The sequence below is a fragment of the Camelus dromedarius genome, chromosome 21, assembly GCF_036321535.1.
Source record: "Camelus dromedarius isolate mCamDro1 chromosome 21, mCamDro1.pat, whole genome shotgun sequence".
Classification (NCBI taxonomy): domain Eukaryota; kingdom Metazoa; phylum Chordata; class Mammalia; order Artiodactyla; family Camelidae; genus Camelus; species Camelus dromedarius.
The window spans coordinates 34392343-34418772 of NC_087456.1; the positions used below are offsets into that span (position 1 = coordinate 34392343).

A 26430-nucleotide genomic window follows, 5' to 3' on the forward strand; every position below is an offset into this window, starting at 1 on the left:
CTCCCAATGTTTTAAGTGCAAAGACGTAGCCGTGTTTTCCTAAAAGAGATGATTCTGGGCATATTTGAGCCGGGGTGATTTCATCTAAGGTACCACGTCTTACGTCCACGTGAGAGTTCGCTTCTAGGCATTTTCTACAATAGAATTGTCCTTGTGCTTTTATTATCTTCTGTTCAGTTAAGCTACCAACTCCAAATATGAGATATTGTCTTGCAACACTCTAAGGATGTCAGCAACCACACGTCGCCCTCTGAGTGTTCCAACAGCGCAGCGGTACCCTCCTTTCCCTGGTGTTTTGTGCTCGGGAATGAAGGCGCAGAATTCATTATGTATATACTTGCCATAGCTTCTGGGGTAGAATGTGCCACATGGTTCCTGGGGGACGGAGGAGATCCATTCTCCCCGGGTGTCCCGGGCCGTGCAGAGAGGCATGTCTGTGTGCACCAGGGCCCTCTCAGAACAGCATGTGCAGGGCTATACACGCTTCAAAATCTTACCCAGACTGAAGGCACCACAGCCTTGTACTTGCTGTGCTCAGTGCCCTGGGGCTTTTGGCTGAATGAAAAGAAAATGAAATCTATTCACGATGGTTTCCAAGCTATCTAGTAACCACAGTAACCTGGGTTTTCCCCAGATCTGGTTCCCCACTTAGAGTGGCCAAACAGAAGCAAGCCATCCTCTCTCTCTTCAAGTGTAGTGAGCCTTAAATTGAGCGGAGCACGGGTCTCTAGGGGGAAACCAAGTGATCAGCAAAGCACTCAGTCAGCCCCTGTTATTGCCCATTCGGGAGCTAGCGTTCCAAGAGTGACAGGAACTGAGAACACAGAGCATGTACATGGACATCCAAAGAAATGCTTGTGACAGTTACTGAACTTAAAGGGTTCATCTGTTTTGTAGATGAGTTCATTAGTGTCCCCCTTTTTTTTTTAGTTTGAGATTTGCAAATGTTTGCCACTATATGTAAAAACAGATTTTAAAAACCCCACAAATTTCTTCTGTATAGCACAGGGAACTATATTCAGTAGCTTGTAGTAACCTTTAATGAAAAAGAATATGAAGATGAATATATGTATGTATATGCATGACTGGGACACTGTGCTGTACGCCAGAAATTGACACATTGTAACTGTACTTCAGTTTAAAAAAAAAGGAGTTCTTTTGCTAGTTGTAAAGACAAGTCTCCATATGGGAAACAGAGAACACTTTAGGAAACACACAGATAAGTGTGTTGTTGTCTTAACAAGGGTCAGTTCTGTGGCTGCTCAGGCCAGGAGATCAAAATGAATGCAGAGATCTGGAGAAGATTCAGAGAAAACCGGAGGTTTCTAAGGATGTGCAGGATTTGAATATACATAGTAATTAATAAACTGTTAGAAAGTACCTTGAAAGATCTTTATTCATGCCTACTACTGTAATCATGTCATAAAAGAAGATAATTTAAATACTAGAGGACTCAGGTCTTACAACTCCACATTATTATTCTAGACATTAGTGTCCTGTACAAAACATGAGGAAACTGTTGAGATCTGCCTCGTCCAATATAGTAGCCACTAGTCACTGTAGCGTGACTTTGAGCACTTAACATGCGGCTAGCTAGAGCTGAGATGTGCTGTAAGTGTAAAACGCACGTAGGATTTCAGACTTGGTATGAAAAAAGATGTAAATATCTCATTAGTTTTTAACCCTCATTACACATTTGAAATGATAATTAGTTATATTTGGTTAAATGAAGTATATTATTAAAGTTAATTTTGCCTGTTTATTTATAATTCTTAATTTAATTTTTAATTGCACTTTTCACTGGAAGACCTAACATTACCTACATGTCGCATATTGTACCTCTGTTAGATGAGGCAGGTAGAAGTGCTCACTGTTTGAAGTGTCGTCCACGGACACGCAGCATCAGGACCCCTGCAGCTTATGAGAAATGCTGGCTCTCAGGCCTCACCCCAGAACTGCTGAGTCAGAGAATCAGCAGTTTCCCCGAGACCCTCGTGGTTCATCTGAATGATAAAGTTTGGAGAGTGCTTATCTAGATACTTCTTAAGTGCTTCTTTTTTATGATTCTATATTCCTTTTTTAATTTTTTGCCTGTCATGCTTTTTTTTAATTAAAAAAAATTTATCGATGTACAGTGAGTTACAATGTGTCTGTTTCTGGTGTGCAGCACAGTGTCCCAGTCATGCATGTACATACATATATTCATTTTCATATTCTTTTTCATTGAAGGTTAATTATTACAAGACATTGAGTATAGTTCCCTGTGCGAATCTATATTCTTTTTTATTTGGATTTTTTTTTTCAAACAAATGTTTTGAAGTCTTCTTGGCATCCTCATCTACCACATATTAGCTGCATAACTTTGGGGAATTTATTTAACATCTCTGAACCTCAGTTTCTACGTATAAACTGGATATAATACCTCATACCCCATACTTTTCTATAGGAAAGACTTGAGACATTTTTTCCTGGGACCAATAGATTGGAGGCATTTTAATAATATGAATAACAAAAATTAGAAAATTAGATTATTCTAATTTTTCTCATTCTCATATTGTCCATACTATTTTGGTGTATGGTGAAACAGGCTAGAGTTTGAAGGGCTGTTTTCACTTATTTTGCCAATTTTGTTAATTTTTTTCTTCAATCTTAATTGTGTACAATTACTTAAAATCTGGTAACAATCCAATGGAAAATATTACAACTTTCAGGTGCTTTTTTAGAACAAAAATGTGTGTAACTAAATTATTCCGCACAATGGTTTTATAATTAATATTGAAATTATGTCTGTTGATCAGTTAAAAAATGATGGCTTTATGGAGTGGGGAAAAACACTTCTTTCTCTTCATTTAGAACATTTTTAGCTTTACTCTGAGAACTTCAATTTGCTCAAAGGAGTTAGTAAAACATTAAGTATCCCATTAAATAAAAGGGGTCATTTAAAAGCCTGTCCTTATTAACGTGTACATGGATTGTAATAAGGTCAGAGCGTCCAGGCCTGATTAGCTTTAAATGAATTTAATGTCAAAGGAACATAATTAGACCCTCATTGAAATTTTCAATGATTGACATTCAGTAAAAATGACCTTCATGATTTGCATTATTTAGTCATGTTCTAAGGATGACAAAGGGCAGGGCACTTTCTCTGGGGTGAGTGTGTGTAACTGCAGCCAGAGGCAGGATGTCCGTGGTCCATTACCCAGCCCTCCTGATGGAGACCTGATCCCATCCAGACTGGTGCTCAGGAGGACCCAGAGGCTTCTGTTGGGGAAGCTTGGAGAGCAAAGAAAGCTTTGGAGAAGCAGGGCCCTGATTTCACCTGTGACAGTGTTAACGATGGAAAATTATATATAAGAGCACCCAGCAAGATGGCAGCCGTGCACAGGGGATTTAAAATACCCTTGTGGGAAAGTTTCCCAGTAAGTCTGTAGACTCCCGGCAGAGGAGGTGAGATGCAGGTGACACCAGGGAGCTTTGGCACAATCTTCTCAGCTGCAGCAGGGAAGTTGTGTTTCAGAGTTTGCATGTGAGTCAAGTACGGAGTCGGCGATGCTGGGCTCCTGCCTGGCTCAGGAGGAAAGATTCTCAGGAGTGTGTGATGACAGTGAACTTGTACTTCCTAGAACACAAAACGAATAACTCTTTCCAGTGTGGTAAAGTCTCATTTTCCTTGGATTGATTCATTTATTAAAAATGTGGTTACCAAGCACCACTGTGCCAAGGTGCTTTGCTGGTTAGTAGAAGGGGACCAAGACGTACATGCTTTGGACCCTGCATTGAAGGAATGACTAAGAAATTACTTTATATTTAGTCAATACAATTTTTGGAATAAAAATAATATTGACTGGAGAATTATTTTATTCCAAATTTTTAATAAGGAACTTTATGTTTGTTACTATGAGGATAATAGCACAAATTGGCTGACAGTGCTCTCTCTGTTCCAAGCATTGTTGGACATTTTATGCACATTAGCTAATTTAATATCCGCAATAAACCTATGAGGTAGGAATCATTTTTACAGAAATGACAACTAAGGCCCAGAGGTGGTAACTTAATAAAGCTCTTGGCGTCAGTGAGTGGCAGAGCCAGGATGCAGACCCAGGCTCAAGTCCCTGCTCGGAAGCCCTGTGTGTACATGTCAGCTCCCTTAGAGATGAGGAAACAGGCTCCGTGACGCTGATTTTGCTGAAACCACGGACGTGGGAAATAGCAGAACTAAAACGTAAACCTCTGTCTGTCTTACCGTGAAATTGTCCTCTGGCCATTACACTAAACTGGCCTCAATTTAGAATTTAAAAATCACATCTACAGGAATAGCTACGTGTAAGAGAGAGAATGCCTAGTTTTTTAGAGGCCACGGGGAGGCAGAGGAAAGAAATGGTCTTAAAGAGCCCGTTTACTGCGTCTAACTGTTCGTGCAGACCCATCAGACTGCACATCAAAGTAAGTGATTTGCCCGCTGATTTGCTCTGCTTGGTTTTATCAAAAGAGGTGAGAGTAAGAACTTCACAGCGAGGCTTAAATGAGAATTCAGGTTTTCTTGCTCACTCATTCATTATTCATCAAATTTCTATTGATTACCTACCACGTGCAAGCCATTCTGGCTACTTCCTGAATGAAGATGTGCCCCTCCCTCCCCTGCCGGGCCCAACCCTGGAATTAAACGTCACTCTCTGCAGAAAGCCAGCCTCAGGAAAATTCAGCCAGCCCCTTTCCTCTAATGCAGTGAAATTCTCCGATCTGGAAATTTCTCCTCTATCTGCAGTAGCGCTGTGTGTAACCTCTGTTTCATTCTAAAAACAACTCATCATGGGTGATTTGAAACCTGCACATCCCAAATATTTGCTGTTTGAAATCCAAACCATGATTGAAATTGTTATGTGCTTCACCAAACTGTCAAGGGCCATCTGATTTTCCAAATTTCTGAACGGAAGAGACAATATATCTTGAGTAAAAAAATTTTTTTTCTTCGACAGCTGAATTAAACCCTCTTTTTAAAGTCAATGGCTGTTCCAATTTATAGAAATCAATAGTGGTTTTTGAGATGTAGTTTAATGAAATATAGAAATTTATGTTAACTTTTTAACGTATCAAGGACGTAAACCAAAGTTCTGTATAAAACAGTAGACTTGGTAGTTGTTTTAATGAAAGCAAAACACAGGTACAAAGGAAGGCAGCCCGTCTTCTCCTTGTTCTTCTACAGGAAAAGGTTTTTATACGGAAGAGTTTCAGAAACCACTCAGTAAATGCTGCTGGGAATATCAAACTGTGTGCTCCCTGTTCCTCTATTCATCTCCCATTTTTATTTGGGTGAAATTAGGTTAAATGTATGTTAAAAATAGAATTAAATTTAAAAAAAACCTATGCCTTTGCATGTTTAAAAAATTGCCCTGTCCCGCAGCCAGCGTATCCTCTCTCCCATCGGAGGAAGCAGCCTTCCCAGGTCCCCACCCACATCTCAGTATTTTGAGGGAAAAACAGTAAAATACCTGCCTGGGGCAATGAGCTCAAAACGCTGTGTTGGCAGGAGGTGGGAATACATGCGTGTCTGATCTGCTTAAATGTGAGGAGTATGTAAAATTGCTAATTTAACCCAGATACGAGCAATAGCCATCGATCAACCCGCCTCCCTTCTGCTGGCAGGTTTCATTCTTGACGTTAATATCAGTAAAAATAAGGACTAGAGAGTGAGTGACGCGGGGGGAATTAGGTTAGCAAATCCTAGGAAAAGACTAAAAGTAGCAGTGACGAGAAGGCAAAATTTAAAAAAGGGGTCAGTCGTTACCCCTACAAACACGCACGGGTACATACACTCATGCAAAGTTTACACAGCAGGGGGCGTCTTTGAGGTCAGGATCCTGGCTTTGATGATTAGCACCCACAGAGCATTCGCTGAGCGTTTGCTGGGCGTGCTCTGGGAACACACAGAAACAGCAGGTCCTCCGGGCTTCTCTAGCCCGATCACAACTCTCACTTCATGTGATACTTCTCCGAGCCAAAACATTTAAATGGTGTTCAGCATTTATAGTGAGATTGTAAATATATTCGTGTGAAAAGTGAACCTCAGATTTTTTCTAAATTGAAACAATGGTCACCTTGGTTTGATCCTGGGCAAGTCCAGGTACTTGATGGAAGCGTGTCTTTGGCATTAGACTCTATATTAGTATGTGTTTCCTAAATAAAATTCCTGCAGTGAAAATGTGTTAGTAAGTGGTACTTTTTTTGGTTATTATTGTTATTGCTGTATTTCTTATTAATCCAGTAACTTTCCTGCTAAGAACTCCAGACTCTCTCTAAGCATCTTATAACAGTAAGAGCTAACGTTTATTGAGCACTTGCCTTGTGTCTGCCAAGCATTTAGATCTGGTGACTTAATCCACATGAAAACCCGAAGACGTGGATTCTGCTGCTCTATCCTCCTTTGTAGCTGAGGAAACTGAGGCTGAGCTGGCAAAGCCGGCCTTGATAGGATGCGTCTTACTTCGTGGACTCTGTTCCTTGTCTCTCTCTGGCAAATGTCCTGTGGTTAACCAGTCCAAACATTGCCAAAAATACTGGTAGCAAAAAAAAAAAAAAACCCTTTGCTGGAGCTTCCAGATTCTTGACTGACGGTTTTTAAATCAGAGAATTACCTGCCTGTTTCAAAGATGAGCACATTAAAACCATCAAGGACAAAGGAGTACATACTCTTTGTAATAATCTCTGAGGTATTGAAATGCTTTTTCCCGGAAGTCACCTTGTAGTGTTTCACTGCTCTGAAATAAATATATTCCTCCTTTATACCTAAGCTAAATGACTAATATGGCTGTTTTCCAAGTAGATCAAATTACAAGAAAATACACACACACACACACACAATCTATACACAATAACTACTACACTGTGTGCTCAACGCCTTTAAAACTGGTCAAATTAGTTTTTACTTCTCAGCAAATATATATACACATTATATATTTACATTTATATATAATGTATATTTATATTAAAATATACACACATATTTTTATCACTAGCTATACTAAAAGAGCAAAGACAAAAAGAATCACTTGCAGCCGCTGTGTGAGATATTTTATTTTCCCCTGGGCTCTCTGCAGACGTCTCCAGGAAGGCCAGGAGGCTGAGCGGCTGGGCCGCGGGGTCTCCCTTTCTGCAGCCTGGGCTGGCCCACATTCCGGTTTTGTGTGTTGGGGTTACTCGTGACATTTTCCTTGGAGGAGTTCTGCTGCCTTTAAGGAAAAAAAAGAAAAGAAAAAAAAAAAAGTCTGAAACCCACTGTTCTAGAACTTCTTGTAACATCCAGTAGATGGCAGACTTTACTGCAGGAAAACAGTTTGGCAGCCTAGATGCACTGGTCTGAAAATATCAATTTACACGTCACAACCAGTACAGTTTTTATCCTGTATCTAAGGCTCGTGGGAAAGCCAGAAACGAAATTATCTGTGGTCATTTCTCTGGGAACTAGATTTCAATTATAATTTTAAGTAATCCTGCAAGGACTTGAAATTACTTTTTGTGTGTGTCCATGTATGTCTTTTCTAAAGCTATTATCCTTATGCAAATTACTTTATCGTTCACTGAGGGTGCACACAGTGTACTAGGTTACGATGTAGTAATGTGTACAGGACAGATTTCTTCTCAGTGTAGGTGCTCAGAACTGGAATAATCATAACCCTTACTTCATGACACTCCCTCACTGGTCTGTGCATATTCCGCTTTTATTTCCTTAGTTGGCTCCTTAATTAGTTATTTTTAATAAGGCGTAAATCACAGCTCCATTATATGTTTGAAAAATATGATTTCTTTTTTAATTTTTTAAATTTATTTTTTATTTGTGGTTTATTTATTTAGGCGAGGGAAGTAATTAGTTTTTTTAAAATTCATTTTTAATGGAGGCACTGGAGATTGAACCACACACTCTACCACTGAGCTATACCCTCCCCGCCATGAGTTTCTTCTTGGCAGGCAAATGTCTTTGCTTGTTTAGTACAGTCAGCTGAAGCATCAGTTAATGATGCCTTGTCACAGGCTGTGTTTCCAAGAAGGCCTGTTAGCATCTCACCTGTGGACACACCCATAAACCCAGGCAGCAAACGGTACCAACAGTGCCAATGACATCATCCACCCCGAAGACCCAGGAAAAGGATGTGCTTGATAGATCATCTTGTCCAGGACCAGCACTGAAAACGTAATTCAGAGTGTACATGTCAACAAAGTGATGGAGGTGTGTGTGTGACTAAAGTATACATCTAACTATTCTGCTTTGAAAATTATTTTTATGACATTTATTCAGTAATCCTTTAAAAGTCACTTAGGGTTATGAGGGAAAGAGTCATACCCTTATTACCATCCCATTCCAGCTCCCCACTCCCAGCCTGCACCCCCCCCCAAGATGCAACTATTTAAAACTCTTCTAAATATTTCTTACAGTTTTTATTTCTCTATTTCTAAATCATAGGCTAGGTTTCTTTTTTCAGTTTTAGATACTGGCATAATTGTTTGGAATTCTCCTGCAGTACACATGGACTGAGCTTTCCCACAGTTCTCAGTCACACACGGGCACCCACACACTCACTCCCTCAGCTCCACCTGAAAGCATCACTTTATTACTATTATTGCTATTATAGAGAATTTCCTTCAGCTCCATAGTGTGCTATTGTGAAGGAAAAACCGGGCTGGTCTAACAAGATAACTCACAAGTCTAGGAATGTGAAGGAGAGGCTGGGCTGGGCTAACAAGATAACTCACAAATCTAAGTATCGGAATACTGATCTGAGTTCTGCTGGACTAACTTGTAAATCTAGGTTAATTAGTATTGGTTTGCTGTTCATGTTTTTTTGCTAGCCAGCTGGATTTTCAAAGATATATATCTGGCTTTGGAATGTTGGTTTGCTGCCTCCCTGCCTCCACTTTTGTGATAATGTTGCTGCTAAAGCTGTTCCATGCCTATTGGCCGAATACCCCAAGCTTGTACTTAACCTGTAAAACCTCATGTGCATGTCTTGGAGGTGCTCAGAGCTTCGGAGCAGAAGCCCCTCTGAGCCCGCCGGCGTAATACATCTGAGTACTCCAACCCTCCGAGTGGTGCTTGTTTCTTGGCTGGCCTGTCGTTTCCGTAACACTATGATTCCATCTCCTTCCTGTACAACTTACAATTTTCCCTAGAAGTAATGCCAGTGAGAGGTTTTTTATTCCCCAACTGTTCTGTTTAATTTTCCATCACTTCTCTTACATGACACTCCGTGCATTTTCCTTACTACGCAACCTTCCTGGGGCCCCACATTTTCTGCTCTCAGGACTGGTTAATCTCTGTACCCACTGGTAACACACCTGCCATCCAGGGAGCGATTGTCAGTAACATTGCTCGCTCCTTTCCTTTGCTAGATCCCCTGTACCCTGGACTCCATGCTCTCTTTCTTGCTTTACACTCTCATTTCCACGGACTGCATATTTTGAAAGATCTGCCTGAAAAATGAGGATGAAAGCTGAAAATTTTAATCCCTGCATCCCTGAAAATATTTTTCTTCTCCCTTCGGGGATGATTGCTAGTTTAGCTGGGCACAGAATTCTAATTTGGGGATCATTTCCTTTCAAGAATTTTGAGGCATGGTTCGAATGTCCTCTAGCTTCCAGTGTTTCTGTCCATAAGGCGAATTCTTGTTCCGATTTCTGAGGCTTTGTGAATGAGCTGTTTCCTGTCCCACCTCAGGGATTTGCTGTGGATTTAGCTTTTCATTCATTTTCTAGGGCACTTCATACAAACTTCAAGTCTATATACTTGTTTTTAATTATAGGAGCGTTCTTTATATTCCGTCATAACTTTAAGTTCTTCCCCCTTCGCCTTCTGCCGTTGAGAGGGGAGAGGCTTGTCCTTGCAGATTCCCCGAGGTGTGCGTGCTACTCTCTCCTGACAGTCATTAATGTACGTCTCGTATCATAAGAGCAAACGCTTCATTTTGTAATTTAAAAAATTACAGGCCTATCCTGTTAGCCACTATTGTATTCATAAGCAATATTGTGAGAAAGGAAATAAAAATAAGAGCATGATGTATTAGATGAATCCACATGGAAAAGACAGTGTTTTGTGAACTGGTACGATTGAGTTGCCAAATTGTAAAGCTTCTCAATATACACGATTAAGAAAATAACAGGGCTGGGGGGCAGGGATAGATTAGGGGTTTCAGATGAACAGATACACACTGCTGTATATAAAATAGATAAACAACAAGGACCTGCTTTATAGCACAGGGAACTATATTCAATTTCTTGTAATGAGCCATAACAAAACAAACTGAAAATATATGTGTGTGTGTGTGTGTGTGTGTGTGTGTGTATGTATGTATATCTATAACTGAATTGCTTTGCTGTACACCTGAAACTAACACTGTAAATAGACTACACTTCAATTTAAAAAATAAGAATAAAAAAAGAAAATAATGGTGCTGTGGTCATAATGTGTGTATGTTCAGGGAAAATCTATACACATGAATGTATCCGGTGAATTTGGAAAAGAATCATAGAATTATTGCTTTCCGGCAGGTTATCATTCCAATTAGAATTTCAAAAATGTGTCTCCAGAACAGAGAATCTTTCAGAAAACTGAAAATCCGGAAACTTTATAACATCTACTTCCTCGCGGTGGGGCTTAATCCGTCGTCTCTAAGATGTGCGCAGCAATGTGGCACTGCTGTGAGGGTTAGAAGTAATACCTGTGAAACACCTGAACTGCTTGCTACCAAAGTAGACCTTCAACAGTTGGTGTTTTATTTTATTTTTATATTTTCATTTTTCCATGCTTTTCTTTGTAGAGCGTCCACAGTGATTGCGATAAAGCAGTCACCAGCCAAGGTTTAGTGTTCATTCCAGTATTAGGTTCAGTTAGGCCGTATATTCAGAGACAATTTTGTATCTCATCTTCTAACACACCCCAAAACCCTCCATGAGAGGATGTGAATTTCAAAATTTCGTGTATGCGGGACAATTCAGCTGTTGCTTCAATTCACCCCGTTGCTCGACGGCACTTCCACCTGAGAAAGGAAAACGCAAGCGCTGGGAAGCTTCTCAAACCAGCCATTTTTGTTTCTCGTTAGCAGCTCTGTGAAAACAGTGACATATCATCATTAGTGACAAAACTCACTGTTAGACGTCATTTGACAAATTCCTCATAAGAATGTAGCCAACTTTGTATTCCATTTAATGAGCGTGTCTGAAATGAACCAAGGGCGGAGAGGAGGAAGCTCTTTAATTTTATCACCCTCCATATATTCATCCTGTTTTTTTTTCTTTTTTTATTATTATTTCCTTGCAGATTCCTTTTGCAATGAAAATGACACCGAGTGCCTCTCACATTCCTGCCAAAACAATTCTACCTGCAAGGATGCTTCAGAAGACCACAGTTGCCCTTGCGCAGACACAGCCCTTCGTTTGGGCAAAGGCTGTGATGAGGAGCCAGACCCCTGCGTCTCCAGCCCCTGCCCCGGCAATGCCACGTGCGTGAGCGCCCCCGGGGAGCGGGGCTTTCTGTGCCGATGTCCTCCCGGGTCCAGTGGCGCCGCCTGCGACACGGCCGTCGGCGCCTGCGGCGCGGGCCCCTGCCAGCACGGAGGCGTCTGCCGCCACGGCCCCGCGCAGCCCGCCTGCATCTGCCCTCCCGGGTTTGCCGGAAGCTTCTGCGAGCTGGACCGCGACGAGTGCGCGTCCAGCCCCTGCCGCAACGGCGCCATGTGCCTGGACGGGGCCAACGGCTACGCCTGCTTCTGCGTCCCGGGCTACCAGGGCCGCCACTGCGACTTGGAGGTGGACGAGTGTGTGTCACATCCCTGCGGGAACGGGGCCACGTGCCTCAATGAGATCGGGAGATACACCTGCCTGTGTCCCCGCCCTTACTCGGGTAAGTGTGCCCCCGCTTGAATCCCAGGTGACGTAAGTAGCCTTCTCGTCCACGTGACAGGAGCAGCCCTGGCCTTTTATGTCCCGTCCGCTCGCTTGTGAACGTGGCCTAGACAGGGGCTGATCAGCCGGCGGAAAGCGCACGGAGCTGCAGGGGGCCCCCAGGCGTCGCGTTCGCGCGCTGCGCCGCCGCGGTTTCGCCTGTTCCCGGACGCGCAGACGCCGCCTGGAAGCAGCGGGCTCCGCGGGACCTCCCTCTCCGGCGGCTCCTGCAGGTTCCCCGTCGGAGCCGACTCCCGCCGTCCTGGCTGCGGTGCCCGCTCCCGCCGGGGCAGCCTGGGGAGGGGGCCACGGGGCGGACGGCGGAGGTGGGTGACCAGTGCTGAAGTGAACACACCGAGGGTAGCGAGGCTGACGGGGCACAGGGGATGGGAGCAGTCATGACTTCACCAATGCAGACGTCACTCTTGCAGAATCTCCTGGAAACAGCAAACAATACTCCCTCCCGTCTCTTCCCGAAGTTTCTGTGGATGTTGATTTAGTGATGGGGCAACAAGGGGCGGATGCATCGCAAGGGCACCTGCTGTGCCTTGTTCTCGCGCTCAGCACCCCGCGCCCCCCTCATTGTCCCGAGTCCGCGGCGCATTTAGGTCAGTTCTGCCTGGCCACCGTCTTCCTTCCGTGGCTTTACCCCGTGGATTTTCCGTCCACTGTAAGAGGTCTTTGCTCTGTCACGTTCATTCATTCCAACTTGGGCTCACCGCTCTCCTGGCCTCCTCACTCCCAGCTCTGTGACGTCAGCTAGTGAATTAAGAAGAGGAGAACTCAGCACAGTGAATAATGGTGGCTTAATAAGCTGTCACTGGATTGCTCTAATTTTCTAAATTCTTCCCTGTGTTTCTGGGCACCCTTCCTGGCGATGAAACTCATATAGATATTAAACTAGATTTTACCTTCTCTACTACTTGATGCATCATTTATGATGGCGAAATGCTTGTGTCAAGTGGAAAATTATTTTATCGAATGCCTTTTAATTACCAATTCTATGCTAAAAGTTATGGGGCATAGTCAAGGAGCTTATGAAACAGTACTTCCATGTGAAAAACTCCTTGTTCGTATGCTATACTATCATGTCCATTCTTTTAACTGAGTTATAGCAATTGAATTTCAATGTTTAAATTTCTAACTTACTTTTTGAGGTAACTGATTCATACCATTATATGTTTCATGAATTCAGCATTATATCTCTACTGCTGTAGACATCGCGGTGTGCTCTACACCAAAATCAATCTTATTAATTTTTGAATAAAAATAAGTAACTTTTTGTGGGGATGCTTTGGGATCGCTTCTGTTTAAAATGGTCACATTTAAAAACCATTATAGCTTATTAAGATAGTATCTTCCATTTCCTGCTGCTAACACAGTGTTGTGAGTGGTGACTCAAAGGAATAGACCTGAGATCGAGTGTCTCAGCCATTTTAACAGCAGTGTTCTGAAACAGTCATCTCATTGCAAAAACACAGGTTGAAAAAATTATGTTTTATGGTGTATGCGTTTTTTACTTTTTACATTTTCATTTAATTAGATTTTAATGAACCCTTTAAGTGGTCTAAATTAAGGCATAAACGACGTCAAGGATCTATCCCGAATGTGAAATGCAGCAGAACCCCATAGGAAGGCATTTCACTGTGGAGTAAACTAATTTATACTGTGGATCCTTCGTATCTCTGGGGCCCAGTAAGGGTCAAGGCCTTCTTCTCACTGTAACAACGTCCACAATGAGGAGGCTTCCCTTTGCTCAAACCCTGTTTTGATAGTGTCCCTCCCTGTTTGAATATGTTTTTCTTTTGTTTCCCAGGAAAGCAGGCACATTTTATTATTTCAGCTTTTCAGGTGGCATATATACAATGTACCTGCAAATAGAATTTAAATGGAAGACTCTGACAGCAGTAAGAGCCAGGTATCAGCTGGTTAGGCCTGTTTAGATAGAAAGGTGTGATGGCGCCTTGATCCCAGCCCCCTCCCCGAGTAAACCAGCCTGGTCCGGGGTCTCCGGGCTCATCCTCAGCCCTGACTCAGCGGTAGTCACTCCCCAGGGTGTTCTGAACCGCAGGCGGTCAGCTTCTGCCTTTGGAGAGCCGCGTGTACCGGTGACTCTATTCACAGCCAGGCCAGGAGCCAGGTGCTAAGTGTACTTGAGCCTCATTTGGAAACTTCTCTTGCCCTGCCCCATCCTTTAGAGCCCCAAGGAGGCTTGGTTTTGTTTGTTTGTTTGGGTTTGGGCAGGGGGGCACTGTCCCATGGTTACCAGTGTTCGTGGCAACTCAGGCCAATTAATGGGAAACCCAAAGAAGGTCTGTAGCATCCAGGGGCCAGCTGGAGCGCTCAGCGTGGATGTGCTGGGCACCAGCTGGTCCAATGTCCCCAGGCATCGCGAATCCTGGAAACCGTGTTACAGCCACCGAGCTGCGGTGTGCCGCTTCCAAATTTAGAGCGATCATAAAGAACCCGGCTGACAGGAGAGAGCCCGCATTCCTCTGAGCAGCAAAGTCAGGAAATGTAATAAATTTTAAAAGACAGGGAGGTAGGAGAGGACAGAGTGGTAGCGCTCGCTCGGAGAGAGCGCGCCCCGCGGGGATCCTGCCCTGCGCCTCCGCCCCAGCGCTGAACTGCAGAGAGGCTCCCGGGGGTCCGGAGAGTCCGCACCGCCTTGGCGCAAACGCCCGTGTCAGCTGAACGGGACAGCGGCAGACTTTTTCTACCAATAGAAATAGTAATGTAAAAGTGCCCCTACATTCAAGAGGGAAGAGCAAGAAGCATATAAAATAGTCGTAGGTAAATAAAATATGTGGTGGCATTAGATAGTGATAAATTCAGTGGAAAAATGTAAAACACAAAAAGCGGGAATTAGGGGTTGAACTCTAGATAGAATGACCTCGCTGGGGAAGGCCTAGCTGAGAAGTGACACGTGAACGACGTTCGAGAGAGCTGAGGCAGGGAGTCAGGCAAACGTCCTGTGGAGTAGCACCTCTGGCAGAGGAACAGCAGGTGCAAAGGCCCTGAGGTACTTGGAATGATGGGGAAGCAGAGTAAGATTGCTGTGACTTGGGTGGGGTGAACAAGAAGGAGGCATGGGTCAGACTATTGGGGCTTGAAGGCCATGGTAAGGACTTCAGCTCTTCCTCTAAGTGAGAAGGGAAGTTGTTGGAGAGTTTTGAGCAGAGGACTGAAGTGGTTCCACTCACATTTTAACAATATCTCTCTGCTTGTTACTCTGAAGACGCAGTGCAGGGAGAGGTTAGAGTAGAATTAGGGTACCTAGTGGAGATTAATGCCATAATCCAAGTAAATGGACCATATTATTTGAGAGGAGGGAGTGCAAGACAAGTATTTTAACAATAACACCTTTTTATGCTCTAAAATTTAGGACAGAAATTAACACAAAAATGTTGTGACCATGCAAACAAAATGAGAGCCCGCCTCCTGGGCCTGCTCTCTACCGCCCTCTGGTGGGAAGTCCGAATCATCCAGCCCAGGTCCGCCCTTCAGAGTATTTCTAACAATGCAGTCTTTCCAAAGTGCACACCTGAAACTTAACCCTTCTTCTCTGCATTACATGATGGATACTCATTTAAAATTTCCTGTCAGACCTTTTCCCGATAGTTTTTCGTGTTCTTTTCTGAGCTTTCTCCAACAGTCCTCACTCATTCGGATTCTAAGAGGTAGCTAACTGCGACACTGCCGTTACATTGGCGTTTACCAAAGGCATACTTTGAATTTCAGTCACCGTGGAGACTTGAATCTGGGCTTGATGTTCCAACTTTTCTAAATGTATTTTTGATCAACTAAATCACTTTGAAACATCTATGACAGATCAAATGGATAATTTAACGGTCATGAAAATAATCTGGGAAAAATTATTATATACTGTAAAGTATAAGCTTATTTCATGAGAAATAATACTATTATTACTATCATTACCATTATTACGGATTTTTTTTTTCACTGAGACGATATTCCTGATTGCAAAATTAAGACAGAACTTTTGATGAACTTATATCAATTTACTGGGAATAATTATTAATAAATAGCCCATATTTGTATAAGTACACTCAATGTATGACACCCGTTTGAAGAACATTTAAATATTGATTCAATGGGTACCTATCTAGAAATCTCAAATTTTACTCACCACATAATGTCCATAACAAATATCTTTCAAACCCAAAAGGCAAATAATGTGTAACAGCCTAAAGGTAATTTTTTAATTTCACAGGTTGTATCTTTATTTTATCAAAGGAAAATGGCTGTTTTTCTATATGCTCTTAATTATGAAATTGATCAATTTTGGCAGTGTCATAGAAAGGCAATTAAACACTTGTTCAGGCTTTTGCTCAGAACTAGAGCCACTGGAAATAGTTTTTATGGAGAAATAAAGTTTCTGGCTTTTGACAAACGTTTGTTGAACGAGTGCACAAAATAACAGGTGCCGTTCGCTCAGCAAACATTTATCACATCCTTTCAAGGCACCGGACATGGTGCAAGCCCGTGGAGACACAAAGATGACGAAGACAAAATTTATCCCTCACAAAATGCTCACAGCTTATTCAGGGAGGAGGCGTGTAAACAAACGTTACAATCTCTCTCTGAACAGAGTGCTAAGGAAGCACAAAGAAAGCTGCTGCTCAGAGTCAGGAAAGGCTCTGGAGAAAAAGCGGTCCATGAGCAGGGCAAAGATGCACCACGTCCAGGACGGAGAGCTGAGGCTCTTGTCCTCTGGCTACATGTGTGAATAACAATGAGCTGAACTGCAAGGGGGAAGGACCGCAGAGACGTCTTAGGAAGGGGTGATGTCTCTCCCCGCGTGTTTGCGTTGACTGTTGGCTGGTGGTGTAGTTAGCAGTTAGGGATGCAGCGCCCTGTCTTAAGCTCCCTCTCTCCCCGACTCCTCCTCTTCGTACCTTCCTAGCTGTCAGCAGGCTGTGTGTGTGGGTCTGAGTGAGGAGGGGCCACAGTCGTACGTAACAGTAGCATGTAACATGAGGAATGGGTGTCATGGAAAGACGCGGGAGACAAGGACCCCAGGCCCAGCTCTGAAGCTCCCTGGTGGCTGGGTACTGATAAATGACAGCAGTACTGAGCCTCCGTTCCCTCACTTTCACATATAAATATAGTAACATCGCCTAACCTCAGGGTCCTGGTGAGAATGAAACGATTTAGTGGCAGTTTTTTTCATGTGGTTTAAGGCTGTGCATATGTTGGTTGTCACTGTTTTAATATCGTCACCACTGCTGCCAGTGTCGATTCGGTTTACGCAGCATTACCAGTACTTTCTACAGGTGTCGTTTCCCTGTACTTGAACTGCTTTCTTTTTGCAAATATTAGAACCATACCCAGGAATGGGTTAACTGAGGTTGGAATCTCTGCACCCTGTTTATGAGTTTAAACTGGAATTTTATGGTATGCCGAGGCAAGAATTTAATTTCTGAAACTGCCATATCATAAATTTATTAACATTATAACATTTCAAATGCTCAGGAATAACAATTATCCTAATGAAAAGAAACACAAGAAAGACATTTGTTAAGATTAAAAGATTATAATTACAGAAGCGTGAAATGTATAATATTGGCATCTTTAACAGAAAATGTGAACACTAACAATTTTCCTATAATCTTCCCAAGAAACTTACAACATTAAGCAAGCTATAAACCATTCATAAAAGTGGTGTGTTTTTCAAACATAGCATCTTGGAGACCCTGAAATGGGGTTGCTCCAACTTAAACTTAGTATGTATTTTCTTATTTTTACACATAAAAAATACATGTATACGCACATCAAATGTAGGCAGTAGATTCAGGAAGTCATGCCTGTTGACCTGGAAATAATATTTTTAAAATCAAATAACGTCTTTGGACATGTTACGACATTTAAGACGGGAGGAAGAGCACAGAGATGGACTAAGAGAAAGATGGCTGGATGAGGAAGGAGGAGCAGGTGGGTCAGAGCTGGGAGAGGGGGGAGCGCAGGGGAAGGAACCTTCCAGACACAGACGGCACCCCAGCGAGGATCACTGGCCACGAGGAAGAACAGGAAGGCGCTCCCCAGTCTCCGCCCTTAGGGCTGACCAAAAAAAGGAGCTATTCTTTCTCTTCCTAGAACAAGCTCTCGCTTCCATGAATGTTTTGAAAAGATGAGGATGAAATTGGATTAAGAACATTCTTGTTTCACAAATGATAAAAGGAGGGAACAGGGCAAAGTAGGAAAAGGATGAACAAAACGAGCAAACAACATGCTTCATATTGAAAGCAGAGGTTATTCCAGTTATGACTCTCGCTGAAAGATAACTTATAGAAACAAAAAAGATTCAGATAGCTATAAAACAAAATAATAAAATCGGTTAAATAAATGGGACAGAGCCTATTACTCGAGTGTCTCTTGTGGTTGAGGGTAGCCAGGGTCCAGGGAGAGTTCAAGGGTCATGAAGACACAAGGAATCTGCTTAATTCCAAGCCCTAGCCGACCCATAGGAGCCTATTCCACCTGGTGGCAGGTGTGGCAGGACCTCCTAAGCCGCCCGGGGATGCGCCGGTCCGGCGGCGAACATCCTCGTTGAGACACACCTGCGCGCCTGGGAGCAAAGTGCGCGTGCGCCCCGCTCAGAGCTCCCTGAAACGGGGAATCTGCGCCAGAACCCGGTTCAGGAGAGGACGGATCCCTATGCTGGACTCATAGGGGAAACCAGGCATCTGCCAGTGTCCAAGCCCGCACCTACACAAAGGCCTGGTACCTCGGGAGCCCTGAGGCCTGGCTTGTGGGACCGGTGGCCTGGTTCCTGGAGAGGCCCGGGTCCCCACCAGGCAGCACACCCAAATGGGGTCTGTCTCCAGCTTTGCAGCTGCAGTTTCAGTTTTGTGCGGCTGCCCCTGTCGGCTGAAGTGTGCACTGCACGTGCGCGACTAACGTGGGCCACGGTAGTCCGGGGTCTGGGGTCTGCCCTGGGGCTGGGGAAGGCAGGTCGCCAGAGCAGGCCCTTGAGGGAACAGGTGTCTGCCGACGACAAGCCCTTATCCACGCCACGGTGCCCACTCGGCCTGCAGGTGCGTCTGGCGGGAACTCGCTGCCTTGCCTCAGCCAGCATGTGGTCTGGCCTGGGGCCTCCGACAGGGACTTGAGGGAACCCTCGTCTCTGGAGTGGAGTCTGGTGGGAGTAATAGAGTATTAATAATACTTAGGAATAGAAACAGTAAGCAATAATAAAATATAATAAATAGTATTAAAAATAATAAAGGGATTTTTGCATTTCATCAGGGTTAAATTCATCACTGATATTTACATTCATTTCATATACGGTAAGAAAGAAAAATTCTCTGCAACTAAAATATAACACAACCCCAAGACACTATTGATGGTGAAGTCCATAGTAGTGTCTAGAAGTTAAAAACATGAAGGGAGAAAGGAGCAGCCTTGGAATTGAGGAAGTTTAGTTGTCCTTCAGAGATGAGTCCCCGGTGTGTAAAGTCTACTTGAAGTGAAAGCTTTTTCAAAGGGTGTTTTATTCCTTTTTGGTATCCTTAGAAAAGGTGTGTCTAAATGCACAAGCCAGAAATCTTATCGGATGAAAATCCCAAAGATGTTCCCACTGAAAATAAAAATCCCAACTTGAATCTCTCACAGCATCTTGCTAATTATTATTATACTTGCTTGGCACTACTAATCAGAGCAGGAAGTCACACAGTCCCCTTTCCTTGCTCTTGGCTGTTACAACATCACAACTATGATGTGTATAGAACGTACTGTAAATCTGTGGCTGTCATGGAAACGTGTGTTACACGTTACACTACCTCTTTGCACGACCCTTGGTCCAGATTTGCACTGATAACTGTTGTAAAGGACACCCCATACATCATTCCTGAAGGAACCTGGAAATAGCATATGTAATCCTTATTCTAAAGGAAAACGTTGTGCATGGAGGCCTGTTAGATATTAAATATATTGGGTGGACTCTGAAACTTAGGATGGTAACCCAAAGCCAGAGAAGAATTATTTCCCAAGCGTAGACCCTGCAGACAATGAGAAGGGTGACCAGCGCGGTCTATCAATGCCACACGGCGTATACAGTGCACTCTCTCCCCACTGTGATGAGTGGTGATGGCATCAGTGGCCAGACCTGCTCCAGGCTGATAACCCACGATGCGAATTATCTAGCCTGCACAGTGTTACCTGCAATCCCTAATCGCTGAAAGGTTCTTATTGAGGTGCAAAATCTCTAAATGCTGATCAGAAGCTTAGGGCACAATCATTCAGAAACAATGCTTTGCTTTAGACATTTACCAAAGCTGTAAATTTGGCGTTGTGGCTTTTGATTTTGAGAGGGCCCAGGCTTGGGGAAGCACTGAGATGTCCCGTCCTGGCAGGTTACGTCTTCCATGAGAGTGGTGGGTCATTCTGGAGCTGGGAGTAGTGGCTTATTCAATCATTGACAACTCACTGAGCATTTCCTATGTTCCAGAATATGTGCTAAATGCCGCAGATCTTGGTGTTAAAGGACAAAGTCTTTGACCTCAAAAAGCTAACAATTTTGTAAATAAAGTTGACAAACAATTTCTGTAAAATACAACATGTATTTTTATTTTTCAGTGGAGTGGCACTCAAGGCAGGTATAAGTGGTTAAGTACAGTTCCCAGGATCATGTGGTACTACAACTCAGTCTTGGGGAACTAACTGGAAACGGCCAGGGAGAGTGGGGAGTGAGGGGCGGGCATCCCAGTAAGGAGGACGGCCGTGTGCAGCCTGGGGGCAGGGGGGACAGTTGACGGCAGCACCAGCCCCGTAGGTGATGCCAACAGAGTCCACGTGTTTTAGAAGCTTCTACAGCATTCCAGGGCAACTGTGCTTTTTCCTGGAGACAAGGGGAAACTATTTTAAACATTTATGTAGACAATGGGAAAATCAGATGTGTATTTTACACATATGACTCTCCACAGTGTAGAGTTTGGAAGAGAGAAGCCAGTAGCAGTCAGACCAGATGAGAGATGGTGAGGGTCTGGTTACATAGGAACAGTAGCCATAAAATGCATGTTTCCAGAGAGGCTGGACCACACAGTTCAAGTTATGTTTCTGCAGGTCAATTAATTGTCTGTATTGAATGGCTGTACGCATGTAATGATAAACATCCAAATGAAAAACGAAAATCACAGTGCGGTTTCCAGATGTTTTATCTATGAAGCCCAGCACCTGGAAATACAAAAACATCTGGGTGACTGACTAGTTACCGCTTTTCTCCCAGCTATTTTGGCCTCACACAGGCGTAGACCAAATCACTTGTTCCTACATTAGTAGCAGCGAAAAGCTGCAGTAAGAATCACGTTGTTAGTAGTACTAAGAGTCATACAAACAAATCACACTAATCCAGAGCAAATACTTGTTTGAACTGAAATTGTATCTGAGCTACTGAAACGCATTCTTACATTTGCATCAGGATCACTTTGCAGCTAAAGTGTTTGAACTGCATTGTTACAAATGGAGCTGCAGTGTTTAAAATAATGGTTTATAACCATTAAGAATTTGGAAGTAACCTGGGTGTATAGAAGATGAAGATATGAATTTTATTTGAGTTATGAAATAAAATTTAGAAAAGGGTTGCAGAAAACTGGTGCAGCCACTGTAGAAAACAGTACGGAGGTTTCTCAAAAAACTGGAAATAGAACTACCGTATGACCCAGCGACCCGCTCCTGGCATGTATATCCAAAACAAGCCAAAAACACTAATTTGAAGCAATATGTGCGCCCCAATGTTCACAGCAGCACTATTTACAATAGCCAAGATAAGGAAGCAACCTAAGTGTCCATCGACAGATGACTGGATAAAGAAGAGGTGGTGTGTATACACCGTGGAATACTACTCAGCCATATAAAAGGATGGAATTTTGCCATTTGCAGCAGCATGGGTGGACTTGGATGGCATTACACTAAGTGAAATAAGTCAGACAGAGAAAGACAAATCCTGTCTGATACAACGTATATGTAGAATCTAAAAAATAGAACAAACTAGTAGAATATAATAAAAAAAAAAAAAGAAGCAGACTCACAGATACAGAGAACAAACTAGTGGTAACCAGTGAGGTGAGGGGAGGGCGAGGGCAGGGGAGTAGGAGGCACAAACTGTTAGGTATAAAATGAGCTACAAAGATATGGTACAACACGGAGAATAGAGCCAATGCTTATAATAGCTATACATGGAGAAAAGCCCTTAAAAATTGTGCCTCACTGTATTGTACACCTGTGACTTATATAATATTGTACAGCAGCTATACTTAAGTTAGAAATAAATTTAAAAATTTAGAAGAAATGTTAGCCACTTTTAAACCACTGTTTTGGCTTTACATGTTAATACTTCTCAGCAAATACAGATGACTAAAATACCAAGGGACATAACCGATGTCACATCCCCTCAGCCTGCCTCACGTGCGGTGGGGGTCTAGTAAGTGCCAGCTGCCCCCACTCAGGGAGCCCTGAGGGAGCCCGGAGGGTCGGACGTCCCCGGGTGAGCAGAGTTCTGTTCTTAAAGTTGTCATTGTTCAGTGTTGTTTCAGTAGAGGACTAACACATTACAGCCTGAGTTGCTATATATGTTAAAAAAAGATTGTGTAAAACATTTTTTAAAAGAATTGATCATTTTTTGTCTTTCATACATTCTTGGAAAATAAAAAGAGGCATCTGTTCTTGTATTATTTGACATGGCAGAAATAGATACTAAAGTATGACTGAAAAGCTGTTTCAGAGACGAAATGAGGACCCAGATCATCCACTGGCCCACTCAGCGCTCTCCCTCAGCCTCACGGATGCCACGTCCAACAGACACGGAAAGTCTTGCTCACAGGCTCAGTGAGAAGGAGCCAGGCCCCCGTGCAAGCCGCTTACCCTACGACCAGTGCCATCCCACAACTTTCCATCTTCACTGACATGGAATTTAAGTTCTTTTTCTTCTCAGAAAACAATCTAATTGAGCATGCTGCCGTCCCTTCTCACTTCGGGGTTTGTAGAGGCTAGTCACTGTTCTAAGTCCAGGTGCTGGGAGAATGTCCTGTTGCATCTTCCGTCAGGAAGGGGGCCACGAAATCCATCAAACTACTAAAAACTTCTGAGTCATTTGAAAATCCCTCAATATCATTTTAACACACAGTTCACCGCCCTGGATAATAGGCACAGAAATAAAGATGGACAAATGCAGACAGCCTCCCTTTTGTGTCTTTTAAAACCTATATGCAGATTTGATCGTTGTGTATCAAATATTATTTTGACAGATTCACTAAGTCAGTTTGCTCTCTCAGTGCGACAACTTTTGTAAATCCTAAACTTTGTTTGCTTAGTAAACAATCTTCGTCTACTATTTGGGGGGATTAAATGTAATGTTACCCTAAAGTGAAGTAGTTTCCACTAATATCACTCATCACATTGCATGTAAGTCACAGACCGATTTTCCATTTAAAAATCGTATTTTACAACACTATAGAAAAATTTAAATTTAAAAGTTTCTATGCAAAAGGAGCACTCAAGGAAATAGTTGCACATCACTTTTGTACAATAAATGTTTGAAAAGAACAAGTATTTCTTTTTTTCTCCAGCAAACACGTAGTGCCCCCCAGGTACTATCATAAGCACTGTAGAATGCATTGCAATTGTTATCATTATCTTCTGGGGGCAGTGACAACCATTTCTCCTGCTTTTCAGGTGAAGACACTGCTGTAAGGAAAGGTTAAGGGACTTGCCCAAGGTCACACATCTGACAGAGGCTAACCCCACCCAGGCTGTTCGGCTTTGAAGTCTGAGCTTTTTACCCACTGCTCAGTATGGTGCCTCATTAAACTAAGAATTTAAAAATAATTTAAAGACATTGGCCAATCCCTTTCAGGCTCCCAACAAAAGTACAGTAAACAATAACTTTGTTCTAAAAATGATTTGTTTCCCTGGACTCAAAAACCGCAAGCTGTTGAACAGGATCTTTCTTTGTAAGTAACAGCTGCTCTGCTTTGTGTAACTTCCCACAGGCATGCCAGAAAGTTAACGTCAATTACAATTAAGGAGGAAAATTATTTTGGGCAACATCACATTTGACAAGGGCTTTGGTAAATGAAACGTTGCCAAAGAGCGAAAATGTTAACACTTGGCTAAAACTTTTCTTTTTTTCTGTGTTGACTTTTGAAAAAGGTGTGAACTGTGAGCTGGAAATTGACGAATGCTGGTCCCAGCCCTGCCTGCACGGTGCGACGTGTCAGGACGCGGTGGGGGCTTATTTCTGTGACTGTGCCCCCGGGTTCCTGGGTGAGCGCTGTGAAATCAACACCGACGAGTGTGCCAGCGAGCCGTGTCTCCACGGAGGGCTGTGCGTGGACGGAGCCGACAGGTAGGTTTTCTCCTGCGTTTGGGTCGCTGGCATGGAGAGGACTTGCTGACCGATGAACCTAGCTGACACCGCTCTGATGAACCTAGAGCTCTCGCATCCATGGCCTGAAGTGTTGAGATTGCTTTATACTTTAAATGACCAAAAGTTGTAACATTCAGATTTTATTAAAAAATGCATTCTTTGGAAGTCATCGGTCTCAAGAAGGAGCATTTTCCAAGTCATTTTCATAACAGTTTAGAACTGCTTCTATGACAGAAAAGTGCCAGCTTTCCAAATCCATGAAACAAAAGGGATCTCTCTTCCCTTTCCATTGTAGATGCAAAACAAAACAAAATAAAAGCGAAAGATTATTCTCTATGTGAATATAAGCTTGCATTTATATAGTAGCAAGCACATAAATCAAGCGACGAAAAATAAATCCTTTAGGAATTTTATACAAACAGTGTTGGAAAGGTCAGTGATAGCAAATTAATTGTATCTTGAATTTCTAAGTGTTTGGGGAATTGGTGAATACTTTTGAGACAGCAGAATGATAAGTAGCCATGTGATTCTGTTCAAATTAGAGTCTATCATTGGCTTTTCAGCAAAAACAAAACAATAAAGTACACCTTAATAGCATGCATATAATAAATTTGGGTAACAGCAGTTGAATTCATATAAAATATTTTTTTAAAGAACTTTCTAATACTTACTTAAAATGCAGGTATTGCATTATAAAACGCATGACAGCTTTTAACAGCATCAGCCCTTAACAGATTTTTGGTGGCTCCTTCAGGAGCCAGAAGACAAGGCGGGCATTAAAACTCCCACGTGACAGTGAGTCTGAAGTGCTGGGAAGCTAGGTGAGCCCACAAGTCCAGCCAGTTAATTCTTTGCAAAAGGAGGACTCAGATCCAGCTACCCTTAATTAATAAGTGAGATGTAATTTATTACCAAATCTGGATTTTGCAATGAATCAGACTCAAAAGGGTAGCAATAAAAGGCATGTGCACTTCCAATAGATACAGGAAAGTCATAAGATTTTAAAATAGAGCAACATGGGAGAGCATCTCTTTTGTAAACAATAAAGCATCATGTTTGATCATATTCCACGTCTCGCCAGTGACTTTCAGTCATACCCAAATCATTCTCCAGTGGCACGAAGATCGTTCCTGGAGACAGGTAACTGGCCAACACATAGACAGACAGATTGGCAGTTTCCACACCTTTGCTCCAGATGAAAAGAGGAGACTCTCCCAGCCCTGCCTCACCATTTCCAGAAAGTGTCAGGACAGAAGTGACAGAAACGCAGACAGATCAAGGCTGAAACCTGGCCGGCTTCCTCTCTTCACCTGGATGCGCGACACAGTAATTACTCTCTTGTGTCTGTATCTCTCTTACTGCCCGGATTTCGGGGGATCATCCCAAGGGCAGCAAATACAACCTGACTTAATGTTCCCACAACAAAAAATTAACACGTTTGCTGTGAGGTACGTGGGTGAGTCAGAAACTATACCCCATGGAAGGTTCTTGCAGACAAAGGAAGACATGAATGGAGACTCTGGTTCCATGAACTGAGGTCCACTTGCCAGCCTTGAGCACGGGGCTCTTGTCTCGAATGTCTCCCATATGGTAGATTGTTAGTAGGTATTCTTAATTAGATAAATGGAATAGTGAATAGAGAGTCTCTAACTAGCAAAATGATGTATAAAAATTATAGCCACTTACTGTATTTGCTAATATTTCAGTTTCCTTAGTGAAGTCTTAATATCCGTGTTAGAGGTAAATGGACACACAGCTACGGTGAACAGGACTGTTCCTCTTTAAAAATCCATAGGTGTCCTTGCCCCCAGACCCTCACTTTATCTAAGCTGGGTGTGTAAGCCTATGTTTTTGTGACACAAAGTCCTTGAGGAGATGCTGTCTAAATTGAAAGCCAGCTTTTGATAAAGTGACCGACTTTCCCCGTCAGATTCGTATTTTAGGGCTGTCAGATAATCCCGCTCGGTCAATGAGTGATTATAAACAGCAAGACTAAAATGTTCCTGTAGTCTAAAAATGAGAGAACGTAAGTCACAATGTATAGAATGAGAACTTTTCCTGGTTTTTTTTTCATAATTTATTGTTTCATTTTTCATAAGGGACCTTATTACTGGGCT

General features: G+C 42.9%; 1 protein-coding gene across 1 annotated transcript in view; it reads left to right on the plus strand.

Annotated features, from left to right (window-relative positions):
* The window catches only part of CRB1 (crumbs cell polarity complex component 1), a 128757-nt gene that overhangs the window by 15871 nt on the left and 86456 nt on the right, over positions 1-26430 (plus strand). Inside the window, exons 2-3 of the mRNA XM_031438347.2 lie at positions 11306-11887; positions 24097-24292. Of these exons, the coding sequence (XP_031294207.2) occupies positions 11306-11887; positions 24097-24292 (778 nt within the window). The remainder of the gene's footprint in view (positions 1-11305; positions 11888-24096; positions 24293-26430) is intronic.